Source organism: Lactuca serriola, chromosome 6 (assembly GCF_051521515.1).
Source record: "Lactuca serriola cultivar US96UC23 chromosome 6, Lser_US96UC23_V15, whole genome shotgun sequence".
NCBI lineage: Eukaryota > Viridiplantae > Streptophyta > Magnoliopsida > Asterales > Asteraceae > Lactuca > Lactuca serriola.
The window spans coordinates 136,966,463-136,984,345 of record NC_136413.1 but is presented as its reverse complement, the minus strand read 5'-3'; the positions used below and the strand labels follow the sequence as shown (position 1 = coordinate 136,984,345).

The following is a 17,883-nucleotide window of genomic DNA, read 5'->3' as shown; positions in this document are numbered from 1 at the left end:
CATCAAGAAAGATGCTCTTAAATTTCATATTTAGCCAAATTTAATCTAATCAGACACAAGCTTTGACTCATTTGAACTGATACATGCATGTAGAGAACCAAATTTGAAAGATGTGTGGTCAAAATTAAAGAAAATAAAACTTATACATGATGTTGAGGTGTGAAGGCCCCGTCGGTTGGACCCAAATAAGTGGCTTCATGCGAAACCACCAAAAATTTCACAACACGTACGGAAAGATACGGAAATCTGTACTATTTACTCCTCAATTATATAAACTGAATGCAAGAGATTAAATTATCGACTCATCCAAAAGAAATTTATTATTGGTAGGTCAAGGAGTCGGAAGCTGCTAGTGACGGCAGTAGTAATAGCAGTACACGGAATGGGCAGCTAATTGCCAGCTGGAAGATATGGAAGTAAACGACATCGTATACATGGCATCACCTTCCTGAGAACAAGCTAATATATAACAGAAAAATGGTTTTGGTTTTTTAAGGTTTTGTGATTCGTCACATTTAACATCAATAATATTTTTTATTATGTCCGTTTACTCTTGGAAAATGGAATCAAGTGCTAGTTAAATATGTTGAATATTTTTAGTAAGAAGAATTAATATAAACAACTTGTAAGCACAATTCGAGTTACATATATTAGGTAATGGTATCTATAAACTAATAAACCAAATGAATTTTTTTAATTGTAGAAATACTAAAACTAAGATATGTGTTCCGGATATTTTATTCCGGACTACTGTTCTCATGAGATTTTTAACAAAATTAATCGTTTTTTTTAAGTATTCGTACATTCTCACGAGATTTTAACGAAAATAACCTTTTTTTTAGGGAAATGATTTGTACACAATAATTTTTCTCCGTACACAATAATGGGTGCTTTAAAATGTTATCTTGTACAACTCTATAATGCATACATTGTTGTGTATGACAAAAAACTGTTGTGTACGAATCACTTCCCTTTTTTTATATTTTTGAAAAAAATTAAATTCAAATGCTTCATTCTGGACTACTATTCATATATTTTTTTCAAAGAAATCTCTTTACGTATATCAGAAGTACCTATTTCGAAACGTCTAAATGAGTATTTACTCTTGAATGCTCCATTTTGGATTTGATTTTCAAATTTCATAAATACTTTTTGGTTTTTTTTTAGTTTGTTAAAATAAAATATCCGGATTTTAATTTTTTGTTAGATTTAGTTAAAAATGATTTTTTTTTCTCGAAATTTAGAAATTGTTCTTTTAATTTCGGATTTTTTCTTGAACTTCCAAAGTGTTATTTTTTTTTTCAAAATCTAAACTTCCAATCTGGAATTTGTCTAAAATTTGGAATATTGGTCCTGTACGCTGGGCATACCCACGCGCCTCCTACTTTCTATGCATGGCCCTTCTTTGCCAACTTTTCCATTGAGGGGCCAAAAATGACAACAACTTCAAAATTTTATAACCCTTTCATCCTAAGTCCGTTTCCGACGAACTTTATATCCACAAAAAGGTGGCGAGAAGCCCTACGCTTCTAGCAACACACCCCCGACCAGAAACCTTCTTGAATAAAACTCAAAGCCCATAAATGACCAGAAAGTCCCTAGCCTCGGCTTCTGAAATCCCTTAATGAATATTTTAGAACATGGCGTTACAACTCTCCCCCACTTAAACTAGACTTCGTCCTCGAAGTTCGCTACGGCCAACTATCATGCAATCTGCTCACAACCTTCTTGCCCGACGCACACTTCTCCTGTTTGGTCCAATCCTCGGAGGACCGCCTCTAATGGCCCTCTCCCCGGTCAATTAACTGCCCCATACCATACTTCTCTTATCACCACTGTCCCAGTCTTAAGATTCCGTTGTCCCTCATCCGCCTTCCGGATGAACCGAGACCACCCTGGTCCTAACTAATCTACTGATAACTGGGTTATCGGACTCCCACCGGTTACTACACCCCGGCACAATCTGTCAGTCGCTCCCACCGACCTCCGAAGAAACTTCGGCTATCTACAACTACTCTATCTACCCTGCCACTCTGGCCCTACAAGTCCTGGGATCCTCGATCCCTTATCCTAACCCTACGGTCTCTACCAGGTCTCACCTGTATCATTATAATCACATGGGCCCCGCCCACAGGTCTCACCCGAACCATTCTACTGAGCTACTCTGCTCCTAGGTCTCACTTTATACTATTACTAACATACGGGCCTTGCCCACGAGTCTCACCCAACTGTATCTTGGAGCGGCCTCTCCCAAGGTCTCACCTCTCTAGGGCTATGTCGGCCAACTCCATACTAAATCTCAACGAACTATCCTTTCTTGATCCTTACTTTGTTATCTAGGAGATACGGGCCTCGCCCAAACTCCACTAACTAGGAGATATGGGCTCACGCCCACAATCCTATGACTTAAAAGATACGGGCCCTCACCCACACTCCTCTAACTGGTTACTAATGAACGTTGAGGTTATCCCGCAGTCTTACCACACTCTCCATACTGACTATACCACTGACTACTAATCCGAAAGCATCCCAAATTGCACTTACTCCCGCTCTCGACTTTTAGAATAGTTCTCCCCCACTTCGATTCGACTAAACCCCTACATTCCCCAACATAAGAAGGATTCCCAATCCTTTTCTCTATCAAAAGAGGTCAATCTGCTGACATCCAACCCTTACCACTGCTTAGCAACAACCAACACCATTACTAAACTACTCTAGAAAACTAATAAGGAACTTCCCGAACCCCACTCACACCTGCTACTGCGACTGCATCTTAAAAACCGGCTAGAAAAGAGGGTACTACTATGAACTACCGACCGAAACCCATGGTATGCAGATGGCATATAATCCGAACACAACAAGAAAATCATTACATACATTCAATTAACATAATTATAGTACCATAACAATATATTCAAGAATAAAACTGACATGAAATCAAAAGATACTCACCTGCAACGCCCGGTGCTGCTCGCGCCTCCACTGTAGACAACTGGAAAGCCGTGCTCCCCACCGCAAGCACCTCTGCTCAGCCCTGACGGTCGTCCATGATCCTCAAGGTTGCAGGGGCAGGTGTCATCACCTGTCCTGGCGAAAGAAAACTCAAGCATTGGGCCTTCTTATAGCCCCTCTGACTGCAATGAAAACTTATCAAGTATGATCCCTGAGTGGTGGTAGCAGTACAATCCCTACTAAAATGACCAGTCCGGCCGCACTTGAAGCAGCCAGAATCACCCCTACTGCCACCCCTGCACGTGCCCTCGTGCGTCCTGCCAGACTTGCCACAACGACTGCAGCCCTGATAATCCCTCGATCTCACATCCGACCCTTTGGGTATCTTGCCTGAACCTATAGCTACCTACACCTCTTCCAGCTTCCTCTTCCTGATGTGCTCCAGATCGATCTCCCTTTCCCTGGCCTGAGCAATCATATCTTCCAGCGTCTTGCAGCTGGACTTTGCTCACAAACTCCCTGATGTCACTCCTCAGCATCTCGTGATATCGGGCCTTCTTCATTTCCTCGTCCGCGACATATTATGAAACAAGAAGAGCCCTCTCTCTGAACTTGGCGGCGATTTCCGCCACTGTCTCAGTAGTCTGCTGGAGGTCTTAAAACTCCTGTGCTAACTGTTGCACCTCAATAACTGGTGCAAACTCGGCCCTGAACCTAGCCGAGAAATCAGTCCATGACATTGCGTCCAACACTCATCTCCAATAGCATGACCAACCTCCTCTCACCAATCTTGTGCTCTGTCCTTCAGAAGACACGAGGCAAGTCGTACCTTGTCCCCCTCGGGACACCGGCTCGTACGGAAAGCGTTGGCAACATCAGCCAACCGCCTGCTACTAGCAATAGGGTCTCTAGCCCCATGGTAACCCGGAGCTCCACAAGCCCTGAACTCTCGAAATGTCAAGGTACGCGCCCCCACTAGAGCCATCATCTCAGCGTGAAAAGCCCCCAGTTTCTCATCCAGAAGCTCTAAAATACCCTCCTTGACCGAATCAAAGGTCACAGGAGTCTGGTCTAGAATACCGCGCGTAATCTCAGCTGATATAAACTCCCTCATCCGCTCCTCGAGCTGCTCGACTCCTGATCCTGAGCCTAATCCCTCTTTGGGACCTGATCCGCCCACTGGTCTCTCACGCAACGCCACCATGCTTAAACATATCATAACAACCATCAGAATATTCCTTATTGACGAGGGATCACACACTCACTATAAGTTTCCTGGCCTCATCTTGGCCCTTCTTGAGTTGAGTACGGATCCTCTACTTTCAGTAGTATGGGCCTATACTACCTTCCACATCTATCCGTACTTTCCTCAAGAATTGCCTCAACTCCACTAAGTCCCTTCTACTCACACTGCTCCCAACACTAATCTCATCCTAGGCTTGCCCTAGGGTAACCTCCAACCTGCAACCAGTCCTCAACTACTGAAGGTATCTTTATAATGCCAATTAGTCATTACCTGAATACCATCACATGTGACGAGGCTCAGATAATCCTTCGAGTAAAGCACTCGTCCCTACACAGTTAGACTCAGACAAGAGCTGCGCAATATGGCCAAAACCAGCACTCTGAGATTATTCAACCCTGATCACATGTGACTTGACCTATTCACCTAATGGCTAACTCCCATCAGTCAGAGTCCCACAAAGCACAAAGCAAGTAGCATTCAGACAAAAGGGAAATCTAACCAGGACATAATCAAGCAATTCTACCCGTATAACAAGAATATGTACTAGCATGCAATTCATAAAGCTCATACACATATAACAGGCACATAAGGCATCCTTCCTAGATCTTCAGTCCTAGTCTAGCATGCAGTTCTCATACTCATTTCATAACATAAACTTGTATGGGTAATTTTGGGTACTTACTTGAGCTCAATTGATTACATGCACCACACTCTTTCCTCTTTTCAAGGTTCTTCTTTTTATACTTTTCTAAAGTTGTTTTTCTTTTCTCAAAACCTTTTCACAAAATCGATTTTCCCTTTTTGAAAATGTCTATACGAATTCCTCAGTTTGATTCTAGACACACCCAAGGGTGTATCCGAATCCCTCAAACCAATGCTCTGATACTAACTTGTAACGACCCAAAAATCAATACCAAAATTTTCATTTTTAAACCACAAATTGTCAACCATTCATACAAAACATATCACGTCAGAGTATCATGACCAAAACATTATTTTATTTTATCAGAGTAAACATCCCAGGCTGAATAAACGATGGTGTGTGTCATGCGATCACCCCGAGCTCTTCCCTCCTGTAACATCCCGAATTCCCAGGTATTATTTATTATTGTATTTTTGGTGATTTGTGAGGAGACTCGGCGAGTTGGAGCCCAAACTCGCCGAGTATGATCGCGGTTATGGGTGCGGGTTCGCGTCTGGACTCGGCGAGTCCACGCTGTTTAATGAAACCCTAATTCCTCGGGTTTGGAGCCTATTTAAGGGCACTTATAGCCTCCCATTGCGGCTACCAGTCCCTTGAGAGAACCCTAAGAGAGCTGAATCACTTTGAGAGAGAAGAAGTCACTTTTGGATCTTTGTATCCTTTGTTTAGCAAGAAGAGGGTGACAAGAGCAAGGAGGAGGTGAGATTCAAGCAGATCCAGAGTCCAGAGGCTTCATTTTAAGGTAATAGTTCGAACCTCCTTCAGTTTTAGGGTTGATCTTTAGAGTTAGGGTTTCCTAACCCCTTTGGAGAGTGATTATGTGAAGCAAATGGTCCCTCTTCGAGTTTGTGCCTTGGATCTGGACTCAAAGAGGTCCAGAGACCTTAACCCTTGGAGCTTTTTGGGTTAGTATGGAGTTATTGGACTTAGGTTGTCATTTTTGGGACCAAATCCCCTTTTGATGCCTTGTTGTGGTTATACAAGCATCAAGTTTCGAACTTTATGTGACATTCATGCTTGGGAAGGCCAGATCTATGGTTTGGGGAAATAGATCTGACCTCAGGAGGTCATTAGAGTTTGTGCATGGCATGAACTCGCCGAGTTGTTCTTGAGACTTGGCGAGTAGGGTTTGGGTTTCACGTAAATTTTTCTGCGAGTAGACTCGCCGGGTTGGGGAATGACCCAGTGAGTCAGGGAGAGTCAAAAGGGGGATGAGTCAAGCCGGAACTCGCCGAGTTGTTCTTGAGACTCAGCGAGTTGAGTCGTGGTGGCCCCGCGATTCATACCAGGTGGAACTCGTCGAGTTAGGGAAGTATTCGACGTGTCAAGAGAGGATCCGAGGGAGTCAGTGAACACGTATAGACTCGCCGAGTCGCTCTAGCGCACTCGCCGAGTCCGGTCAAAGTTGACCGTTGACCATTGACCAGAGTTGACCAGTGTTGACTTGATACGGTTAGTCACCCTTAGTTGTGAAAGTGTTAATTAGAGATATATTGTGTTATAGGAGGACTATAGCTCGGGAGATCGAGCGCTAGTGATTTCAGGGATTTGCGAGTTATCGAGATACGCGAGGTGAGTCTTCTCACTATACTTTAACTTGAGTAGGTAATCAGAGTTATGTGACAGAGTATTTGTATGCTATATGTATGTTATGTGCTATACTGCATTACTTCTATGTGATTTATGTTGTGCATGCTTATAGAGTTGGAACCGGAAGGTTCACAGAGTTAGAACCAGAGGGTTCATAGAGTAGGGTCCACGGACCCACAAAGTTATAGCCTCGAGTGGCTAGTATGTGCTATGTGTGGTATTTTGGGGAACTCACTAAGCTTTGTGCTTACAGTGTTTGATGTTATTTGTTTTAGGTACTAGTGATAACCGTGGGAAGGCGCCGGCTTGATCAGTACATACACAAAATTTTTATGTTAGGAGATCTTGGGATTTTTATATGTCATGGATTGAGTCTCAAACATTGATGTTTTTATGAATATTAAATGAATTATGTTTTTATAAAATGCGAAAAATTGTTTTGAAATTTACGGTGTTACACCTCCGCTACCGGAAATACCTGAAACCAAAACTGAAAACCGTAAGCACGAAGCTTAGTGAGTTCCCCAACCTACCACATACCATGCATAAGCACATACTGCAAGCACTGGGCCTCGCCCGCTATTTCGGGCCCCACCTGGCTTCGAGCCCTGCTCGGTATACAGATCTGTTTTACTTTAGGCCCCGCCTGTCTCTGGGCCCCACCCGCTAAACGCACGTAAACATATAACCATAACACATAACACATATACTGAACATACCCTGCTGTATTACTGTCCTAAGGCCTCGCCTGTCTTGGGCCTTGCCCCTGTCCTGCTACTAGTGAGATATGGAACCCCGTCTACATTCCACTAATGGTGGGGTATGGGACCTCGCCCACACCCACCTCCATACCAGGCACATACAATTATCACACAAACAACAAGTATAAATTATCATGCAAACATTCCTCGGGTGTCCGCCCAACATCGGACCTTAATCCGGAATCACCTACTAGCATATAGTGCCTAGGGCCAACCCCCGGGTCTTCCTACTCATAAACTACATGGATCGGCATTGTGGCCATAGACCCATTCACATAATGAGGAGACTCACATCACATTGTTGAAACCTTGCTGGTACACTTCTGGCTGCTATCTAACAAACCCCGCACTGCTGCTCCTCTAGCTCCCCGAACTAACAATACCACAACAATACTTAGCCCAATACAATAATCCTTCATAGGGTAGAATGACCATTCTACCCCTCCTAGTCCAACTTGATACATATTCAAAGTCCAACACTAGGTAAGCTTCCCAACCCCACTAGTGACCCACTAATGGCCCAATTTGCTACATTGGGCCCAATACCTTAATGGGCCTTACCCTAAGCCCAATTATATATTCCTTGGCCCATATTAACTGACTCCTGATGGCTCACAATGGCCCAAAGAACCAAAATCCAAAACACAGCCCACACCGAGGCCCAATACACACAAAGCCCAACTGGTAAAGTACATGGGGCGTACTCCTAGGTACGCTAAGCTTACTGGCTGATGGCTTGTACGCCGTACGTACCTCCTTGTATGCCCAACATACAGCCCTGTTAAGCCACTTTTCCATTAAGTGCTTAATACTCTGATCTAAAGGCTACAAACTCAAATCCAAGTCCTCTTCCATGTCTTAATTCATAAAGTCACTAACTTGGTGACTTGCAATCCACCAAATAAGTTCAAACTCAAAATATGACAAAATACTTTCATTCCAAGGGCTAGATCTCAAGCATGAGCACAAATAAGTCCTAAAGGTTGGAACTTTACTGCTTATGGGACTCATATGACTCTAAGGGAGGCAACCCTGGTCTTAGAAACATGTTTGAGTCCCAAAGATCCATTCTTGGGACCAAAAGGGTCCATAAACTTGCACTAAAATAGATCTAAGAAATTAATCATCAAGTTCAAAACTTTATACCTTAAAAAGGTCCGAAATGAGGCAAATATCCCAGATCTATATCTCCTCCTTCAGTTCACCACCTTCCTTGATCTTCACTTGTTGAGAAAATGTCTTTACAACAATTGAATACTCTCCAAAGGCCTCCAAATCTCCAAAAATACTCAAAGGAGGGTTAGGGTTTCGTAGCAGCTCTCTAAGGTGGAATGGAGGCTGAAACTTGAGGGTATAACATTCCTTATATAGTGGCATGCCCTGAAATTAGGGTTCCTAGACACTGAGCGTACGCTGGGCGTACGCCAAAAAGCTCTCGTGTCCACCACCTCTCATACGCTGGGCGTACCCACGCGCCTCCTACTTTCCATGCATGGCCCTTCTTTGCCAACTTTTCCATTGAGGGGCCATAAATGACAACAACTTCAAAATGTTATAACCCCTTCATCCTAAGTCCGTTTCCGACGAACTTTATATCCACGAAAAGGTGGCGAGAAGCCCTACACTTCTAGCAACACACCCCAGCCCGAAACCTTGTCGAATAAAACTCAAAGCCCATAAATGACCAGAACGCCCCTCGCATTGGCTTCTGAAATCCCTTAATGAATATTTTAGAACAGGACGTTACAACTCGCCTAGCCAGGTAAAATCACCGATTCTTCTAAAAATCATACCTCTCTCATACAGGCTCTGTTTTTAAATTCTTTAAATCCACGTGTAGCTATCAACGAGTAATACAACTATCATTTAGACTTCATCGGTTGATTCTCGTCCAATCTTAAATAATGCTAATAACCGTGCAAATTTCATAACTGCTTTATACGAATTCCATTCTTGATTGCCTTTATATCGACCGACTCCTATTTACGAGATCGTCATCTCTCGTTTAGATTATTTTAGCTAACAATCAAGCGATTTGAATTTCGAATTTTGTGTCTGCATTGCTACGTTGATACTTCAAAAAATTATAACTTCCTCTCAGAAATTCATATTTGCAAGTTCTTTATATGCACGTTCTTAGGTTTACAAATACTATGACTTTTGTTTAAATTTCTTAGGCTAATAAACAACTTATCTAAAATTCACTTTTTTTTGATACGTTGAGTCATGTCAGTTAAATCGTAAAACTTCGAATAAGCATAATTTCTTCATACGAAATCGGATTTATGCGTTCTATATATATATTGAAAAACTAGTATTGACGTTTTCTACATGTTTATGATGATTATTTCGGCTCAAAAGTAATATATTTCTATTTCATATTTTATAATTATTACTTAATATTACTATCTACAGCTATAGTAAAAATGTAGTGTTACACCTGAGTCGTTACTCCTATTTGGATGTGTGTTTTTGAGGTCGTTGCAAATGTCGTTGAATTCAATTATTTTTAACCTCATATCCTGTCATTTTGATGAAATCTCGTTGAGATGTCGATACATATTTTTGAATTTCATTGTGGAAATGGTTTTGAATAGATTCCAATAAGTATTTCTTCATTTGAAAGGTCTAGAGACACGGAAATCCAAGCATGAATATATTGTCATGGTTGTTGAATAGATTCCAAAAAGTTATTTCTTCGTTTTCCTCTTAAGGTTGTTGGGTTCGGAGATTTGGTTGTTGTGGAAATTGTTCCATAGGAGAGAGTAAGAAATTATTTATGAATGTATTGTCATGTGAATACTAGAGGAAGAAATAAATGATGTGAAAAAAGTTGTTGTTACATGGTTAATATTTACAGGAAAAATAGAATGGCTTAATAGTTAATTTAAATTTCTAGCTGTTTTTTCTTGCAAATCGCCTCCTTCAATGTGATTCTTCCGTTGCCTTTCATCATAGATTTTATTATTATTATTATTTTTTTGAACCAGCAAAATTTTATTACCACTACCTAGCAAGATGCATGGACATGAAGAAAAAACAAAAAAGCCAAGAAAGTTACAAACACAAGAAGAGATTACAACTCCATATAGCCCAATTACATTTTTCTATTTTACCCTTATGTGTAACCCATCCACACCAAAGAAATGACATTGTTAGCTAGTAAACTTTGAATCAATTATTCTCCTTAAACAATCGACATAAAATACACCATCGGGGAAGTGATTAGACTTTAACTTATCAGACGTAAGGGGAAAAAGTCGGGTGTTTTATCATAGATACCACAAGAGACCACGAATATAACACTTCGGATGGTGTGCATGACCATGGCTACAAGCCACGTGGCCATTAAAGCCTCGCATGACAAACAAACCTCACGGCCTAAGGGCCAACATTAGTGTGACTACATCAACATGAATGTCACCAAATTTTAGAAGAAATAATAGTATTACAATAAATGTCAACTTTTTTTTGTGACAGGTCATCGACAAAAGTCAAAAGTTATGATAAAGATACAGAGAAATTTTTGAGAGAACAAGATACATAAATTTTCTTTGATTATTAAAAGCAGCAGAATTTGTCAAAATTAATTTAAATTAAACAGTGATCTTCAAGAAATTAATAGGAAGATCACCCAAAGAATAAAGAATTAATAATATTTAATAATTTGTTTCCACATGAAGCAGCAGCACCAAAAATTCAGCAGAAGCTCCAAAGAGGAATATCACCAACATCTTCATAAACATCTTCGATCAACAACGAACACATAGGATCCAACATTGACTCATCGAACATTACGTCATTATATATCGGTGCATCCAAGTTGCACCAAGACCATGGTTCATACACAGTCGTCTCAAAAAAATCACTTTCCAACATGATTTCATTACCAACGGGAGTCGTTGGTAAATGCAAAGACGATGAAGATGGAGAAGAGGGTAACGACGGCAATGATGAACTCGTGGTGGTGGGCTCAGCGGTCGCCGCTGCTACTGCTGCCACTTTTTGGATTGATTTGGGAGACATGGCGGTGGTTGAATGGTGGAGGTGGTGGTAGTTATGGGGAGGGAAGTTGAGATTAGCCGATGGTCCTTTGAGACACAAAAGAGCAGCGTCGTAGGCTCTGGCTGCAGCCTCCGGTGTTGAATGTGAGCCTAACCATATTCTTGTTTTCTGATTAGGTGCTCGGATTTCAGAAACCCATGAACCCCAGCTTCTCATCCTCACTCCTCTGTACTTCTTTTTGCTCAACGTGTCCAAATGGGTATCTTGGTCTTTTCTCTTCATCGGGTACTTGAAACTTTTATGTTCGTTTTTAAGTTAGATTCGAACCTTGAAATAAGTGAAGGTGAAGAAGGTCGTATTGTGAATTTATAGTGTTTTGAGTGAGGAGAAGACAAGTGAAATGGATGACAGAAGATGTCTTTCTATTCAAATGTGGAAATGACTATTTTCTCCTTCCCTTCTAATGAGTGAAACTTTTTAAATGTAAACACCTTCAACTATTACTTATTTGTCATTTAAATCCATAAACTTGAGAATAACATGAAACCCATTTAAGCAATGCTACATTCTTCTTGAAAGTGGTCCGTATTGGATTTCAGAATTATATAATTAACTTAAGTAAATTAAAATTTTATTTAGTGTATTGAAAAACTAATAATATACTTAAATATAGGAGTATGCATCAAACAACATAAACTGTATAAACCGTTCCGCACGCACCATACTAAACTGCATCACATTATGCGGTTTATATTTTTGTAGTGCAGTTTGTGATTTGTAATTTTATTAAACCATAATATGTAGTTTGGTTTGCGATTTTAAATACAAAATCATAGTTCAAACTGCACAACACCGTATGAAATCATAATACAAAATCATATATATATATATATATATATATATATATATATATATATATATATATATATATATATATATATATATACTTTTAGTAATTCGTATGACCAGTAACCATGGAATTTATTGTGTATGAATATGAATATGTAAGTTAGAAGTTTTGTTGCATGATTTACACGTCATTATTGCATGCCATTCATTAATATTCAAATGGATCTTGTTCATCATAATTTTGTTACAAGTAAAAAAGGCATAGCAACCGTATGTTTTAAATGCATGGTATATAAGAACTTTGTATGAGAAAATTTTGTTGCATGAATTAAAGGTTATTAAGAAATTAAAAAGATAAAACATTTTTCCTATGAAATTTTGTGGTATGATTTGCGGTTTTGACTACAAATTGCACAAAACCGCATAAGGAACACCCTACATATGTGTATAAAAGTAGTGATATATTTCAGACCAAGAAATTAAAAAAAAAACATTTAAAAATTAAAACATTAAGTATTTGTTAATTTTTAACATAATCACTATACCATCTTTATGTTCTTCATAATATAGCTAATATTCTATTTCCCTCCAATGGCAAATATACAATTTACTTGATGATGTATTAAAACTCTAATTTTGTAGAGAAAAGAACCTGAAAAAAATTTCATAACATAGTAAAAATGATAGTTTGGCCATGTGGGTATTCTACTATACTTAACTCATAATATTTCTTAAAATACACATTATTCTTCGGAATATGCATGAGCATATATTGTGTGTTATGTAGGTCTGTTCGTGTTTTTATACAATACAAGCAAGAAATGGACTACTTAGAAGAAAAAAGAAGTTTAGGAAATTAATTGAACTAAAATGTTAGTTTAAAACATGAAGGTTACATATGTAATTACATTAAAGAAAGGGGTTGAAAGGTACGTAGTTATTCACAAAACAAAGAAGAAGGATTTCGGGAATCTTTGCAAAGAAAAAATGAAGCCATAGAGGATTTAGATATAACTCAGAAGTTTCCTAAGCCAGATAAGAGGGTAACCTGAATAAATAACTATTCTTATAGGAGTGTGCTTCTAGTACAGGTGAATCAAGGGCAAATCAGTAATTAACCATATTGACACATTGTTTGATTTTTATTTTTAATAATAGAGATACAATAAATAAGATGATCGTTTAACATATTATGGATTTTAGTCCAAAAAAGAAAAAAAGAATCGTGTGCTGTTGATGAATGTTGAATCTTTTTCGAAGAGATGAAATCTAATCTAAATGAGTCTGAAGGCATTATATGAATGTTTAATATTGCATCACCCTAACTGTTTGAATATAAGTCAAACCAAATGTCAAAATGTATGTATTCATACATTGTAACATTGGGCTTCGAGCTATTAAAAAAAGTATACTACAGTTAGATAATTAATTAGATATTAAAAAATAATGCAGGATCATTTTCGTACATAGTTTTTTTTTATCTTAATAAATAGATAATGATCTTGATAAAGAAAAACATATATATATATATATATATATATATATATATATATATATATATATATATATATATATTTTCATCTATCTCAAGTTTTAGGTTTACTGCAATCTTTTAAATAACTAGTTGTATTTATAAACATTTTATATATATATATATATATATATATATATATATATATATATATATATATATATATATATATATATATATATATATATATATATATATATATATGACCAGTAATTGTTGTGTGGTTTTAGGGATGTCAAACACTATCGTGGGACCCTGTTTCCATACGAGGGCTATTTTTTACAATGTTTCCGGGTTCAGGGCAGTAGCAGGGGAGGGTTTTACCCCGTTTAACTTTCGGGGGCAGGAGCGAGGGTAAGGAGTTTCGTCCCGAATACCCTACAGGTTCTTTGAAATAATTAGCCTATATTTAACTATTTTATTTATAATAATAAATATTGAACTTAAAGTAGTCATTACGTAATGTATGTTTTGTATTTGAATAACTAGTGTAATATGTAAGGTTAAACAAAATAAACAAGTGAAAAAAATAAGGTAAATAAAGTTACACGGAGGATTTCGGGCCAAATGAGATTAACGGGGGATTCTAGGTAAACGAGGGCGGTCTTGAAATTTTGGGACGAAATTGGAAGCAAGGAAAGGAAGGAATTCAGGGTTGGGAAAAAACAAACAAAATCATGGGTGGGAGTAGGGGACGCTATTTCCATCCATATTTAGTATCGTCGACATCCCTATGTGATTATAGGAACCGATGAGAACTCAGGATAATTCAATTATTAATTTACTAAATAAGGGTAGATTTGAAATTTTGCATATGATTAGTTTTGTAAATAAATTAAAATCTGATATGTTATAAACATCGTTTAAATCAAGCATCATTTACAAGGATCTCCCATTCATCAACACAACACAACTTTAACCTATGTTGTCACCATCTCCATTACCATCTACCTTCTACCATGTCAAACTCATCATTATCCTCACGTCACAACTTACATCACCATTATCATAATCTCAAAACCTCAACCTGTGAACCGAGTTTAAATAAAGAAGCAATTCATGTTCGAGACGTCGAAAGAAAAAAAAAAAAAAGCAACGATAGATCATCATCATCTCCACACCATCGTCCATGTCATTCGATTTTTGTTGAATACACCGACAATTCGAGTTAAAGTAAAGCAATTATATCCTTTAAGTTGTTTTTACACAAACATATTCTTCATTGTTTAAACCTACGTGAAAGAAAGAAGCATCTCCTCAGAACCATTCAATTCAAAATAAAGGAAAGCAACCATAAACCAAATTATTTGTTATTAGTTTTATACTTCATTCTCATATACTGTACTTTGTAATTTATGTTTTTTTAGTTTTAGTATAAAAACAAAAACATTCTTAAAGGAATAACATTCTCATTTCTACTTCATTTTACATGATTTTCAAGAGAATATGTCAATATTGTAACAAAAATTAGTATTAAGTTGATAAAAATTGTTATTCATGATAATATGCAATAATATTCTTTAAAAATGAAATCCATTTTCATATAAATTCTTGATTCTTCAAGAATTAGATCACTTTATGTAACATTGTTTAAAAGAAATATAATTCAAGAAGAATTGGGGATTAATAAATGAAATTAAAATGTCTTAATTGTTTTATTTTAATTAATTTAATAAATTGCCTAAATTAATGGTTTCAATTATGTATTTTCCTAAAATACGACCATGCCTTAAATAAATCATATGCAATTTGACTCTTATACCTTTGCAAAGAGGTTAATGTGATTATATAGTATATGTTATTCCATTAATATACACCTTAATGTTATAGTTAATTCATTCTTTTTTCATCCAATTGTCCATATTAATTCATACGGTCAAATAAAATGTTAGGAACCATGAGAACCGATCATTTATACTATTAAACTATGAATATTGTATGGGCTAGGAATGTGATATTAAATACCATACAAATGGTTTAGACAATTTGATGTGGCCAACTAAGTAGGAAAAGATAAGGTATTCAAATGATGATCATATGGTTTTCAGACACTCCAAAATAAACATGTGTGTAGATCGAATCTCACATTGTTCAGCATTGAGATTACCCATTATTCAAAAAAATATAATAATAAGGAAAAGAAATGGATTTTAGTATTTTACATTCTTTTTGTTATGTTTATGGAATTTGGTGTTTATATAAACCCCAGTGGCAACTACTTTCAGAGACTTCATATATGCTTTAAGGTGTTCAAAATTGTTGGAATATATGATATACATGGATCATTCACAATTTGAAGGCAATTCAACCGATAGCTTTCCGATGATGTATCACACATCTCCAAATTCCTTATGGATCAAAAGTTACACTCGTTTTAAGTTAAGATTCTTTTGGTGTTGTTTTTCTTTCTTCCTTATTTTCCTAGACGCAGCCTATAAATTTGTAACACCCGGAATTTAGAAGGTTAATTATGGAAATAAAACCTTATTTCTAAAGGTCAACTCGTCGAGTTTAAGACATAAACTCGACGTGTTGGAAAGTTGAGACGCACGTTTTGGAAGACCACGTCAACAAGTTGGGGATGATCAACGCGACGAGTTGGACGGGGTTTGGGAAACCCTAAAATCGGGACTTTGCACCCTATTTAAAAACACCTTAAGCTTTAAGGTTTGGCCTCATTTCTATCCTCCATTGTCCTAACCCTAAATCTCGAAACCCTAAGCCATTTTTAGTGATTGTGAGCTAATCTTGTACATTCTTGGTGAGTTTGAAGAAGAAGGAGCTTGAAGGAGGAGCAAGAATGTGTAGGAGGATTGTAGATCCAGAATGCTTACCTCATCCACGACACTTTTCTGGTATAAAGCTTAAACCTTGTCTAGTAGTCATCTAGATCTCCATTTTAGGGTTCTTTGTTTGTTTTGGCCAAATGAGATGGTTATTGATGGGTTGGACATCCCTTATGGAAACCACTTCATACCTAGGATCTTGAGAGGCTCTCATGGTATAAAGGTGCCAACTTTATGGCCCTAAAAGCCCCATGCAACCTCTAAGCCCTTGTTTTGGCCTTTCAAGCCCCAAATGGTCATGCATGTGGACAAAATTTAGGGCTTTACGTGATATTTTGGTTCTTATGTTCTAGATTTATGACCTTATAGTCTACCCTGTAGTTTTGGTGGTTTTGGATTAAGACTTTGGCCCTTTTTGGGTTAGGGCTTAAGCTTATTCTCTTTAGGAAGGGATTAATGGGTAAATTTGGAAACTTTACCCTTCTAAAAGGTATTTCTAGTCTAGATCTAGAGTATTGGGTTCAGATCTGAAGAATAAAGGCTTATTGCATTAAGAAGGGGATTCGGACTTAAGAACTCTACGAGTTTATGGAGGAGCTTGACGAGTTAATTTGAAGTGTCCCGATTCTGTTGAAGTGGAAGAACTCGACGAGTTTGGGGAAAACTCAACGAGTTGATGCGAGATATCACGATTTTGTGGTTCGCGGAAACTTAACGAGTTGAAGAATAACTCAGCGAGTTGAGTCAACTCGGAGAGTTGACTTTGACTTGGATGTTGACTTTAACCTTGACTTGGCTTTAACTAAGGTTGACCCTGGAGGGTTATGAAGTACAAAATGGGTTCTAAAGGGTAATTCCATGTAAGGGTTTGGGCCTAAATCAAAATATTGGGCCATTAATGGGCTTTCATGAATTTTATAGTCTTGGCCTTGATGGGTCAAAGGTGAAATGGTCATTTCACCCCAAGTGAGGATTATGGATCATGGTTGAGACCTAATTGCTAATGGGGTGATATTTTGGTATTGATAACTCAGGAAGTTGTCAGGGCAGTAGCTAAGGATTTTTGTAGTGAACTTCAGCATTTGAGGTGAGACTCCTCACTAATTGTATGGGTCAAAGGAACCAATGCCGACCCATCTGGTTTATGTATTGTAGGAAGACCCCAGGGGTTAACCCTAGGCATTATGTATGAAAGACTAGGAGGTGGCTCCTGGCACACTGTATGCTAATTAGCTAAGTAGAATAGTATGTATGCTAGTTATCTTTGTGATGCTTGCATGGAAGACGAAGAGGTGGCTCTTGGCACTTGTCTGTAAGACCTAGGGAGTGGCCCCCAACTTAGTAAGAAAGACCATGAGGCAGCCCGTAGCATAATGGCAAGACTATGTATGGCACATAACACATTTATTGATTATGATATATGATATGTATGGCTCACGATTATGTATGACAGTATGTGA

General features: G+C 38.0%; 1 protein-coding gene across 1 annotated transcript; it reads right to left on the bottom strand.

Annotated features, from left to right (window-relative positions):
- Window positions 1-10,792: 10,792 nt before the first annotated feature.
- On the bottom strand, window positions 10,793-11,602 carry LOC145058617 (ethylene-responsive transcription factor ERF014-like). The gene has a single exon (XM_079006499.1). The coding sequence runs from the start codon at window positions 11,537-11,539 to the stop codon at window positions 10,952-10,954; it is 588 nt and encodes a 195-aa protein (XP_078862625.1). The 5' UTR covers window positions 11,540-11,602; the 3' UTR covers window positions 10,793-10,951.
- Between the last annotated feature and the right edge of the window lie 6,281 nt (window positions 11,603-17,883).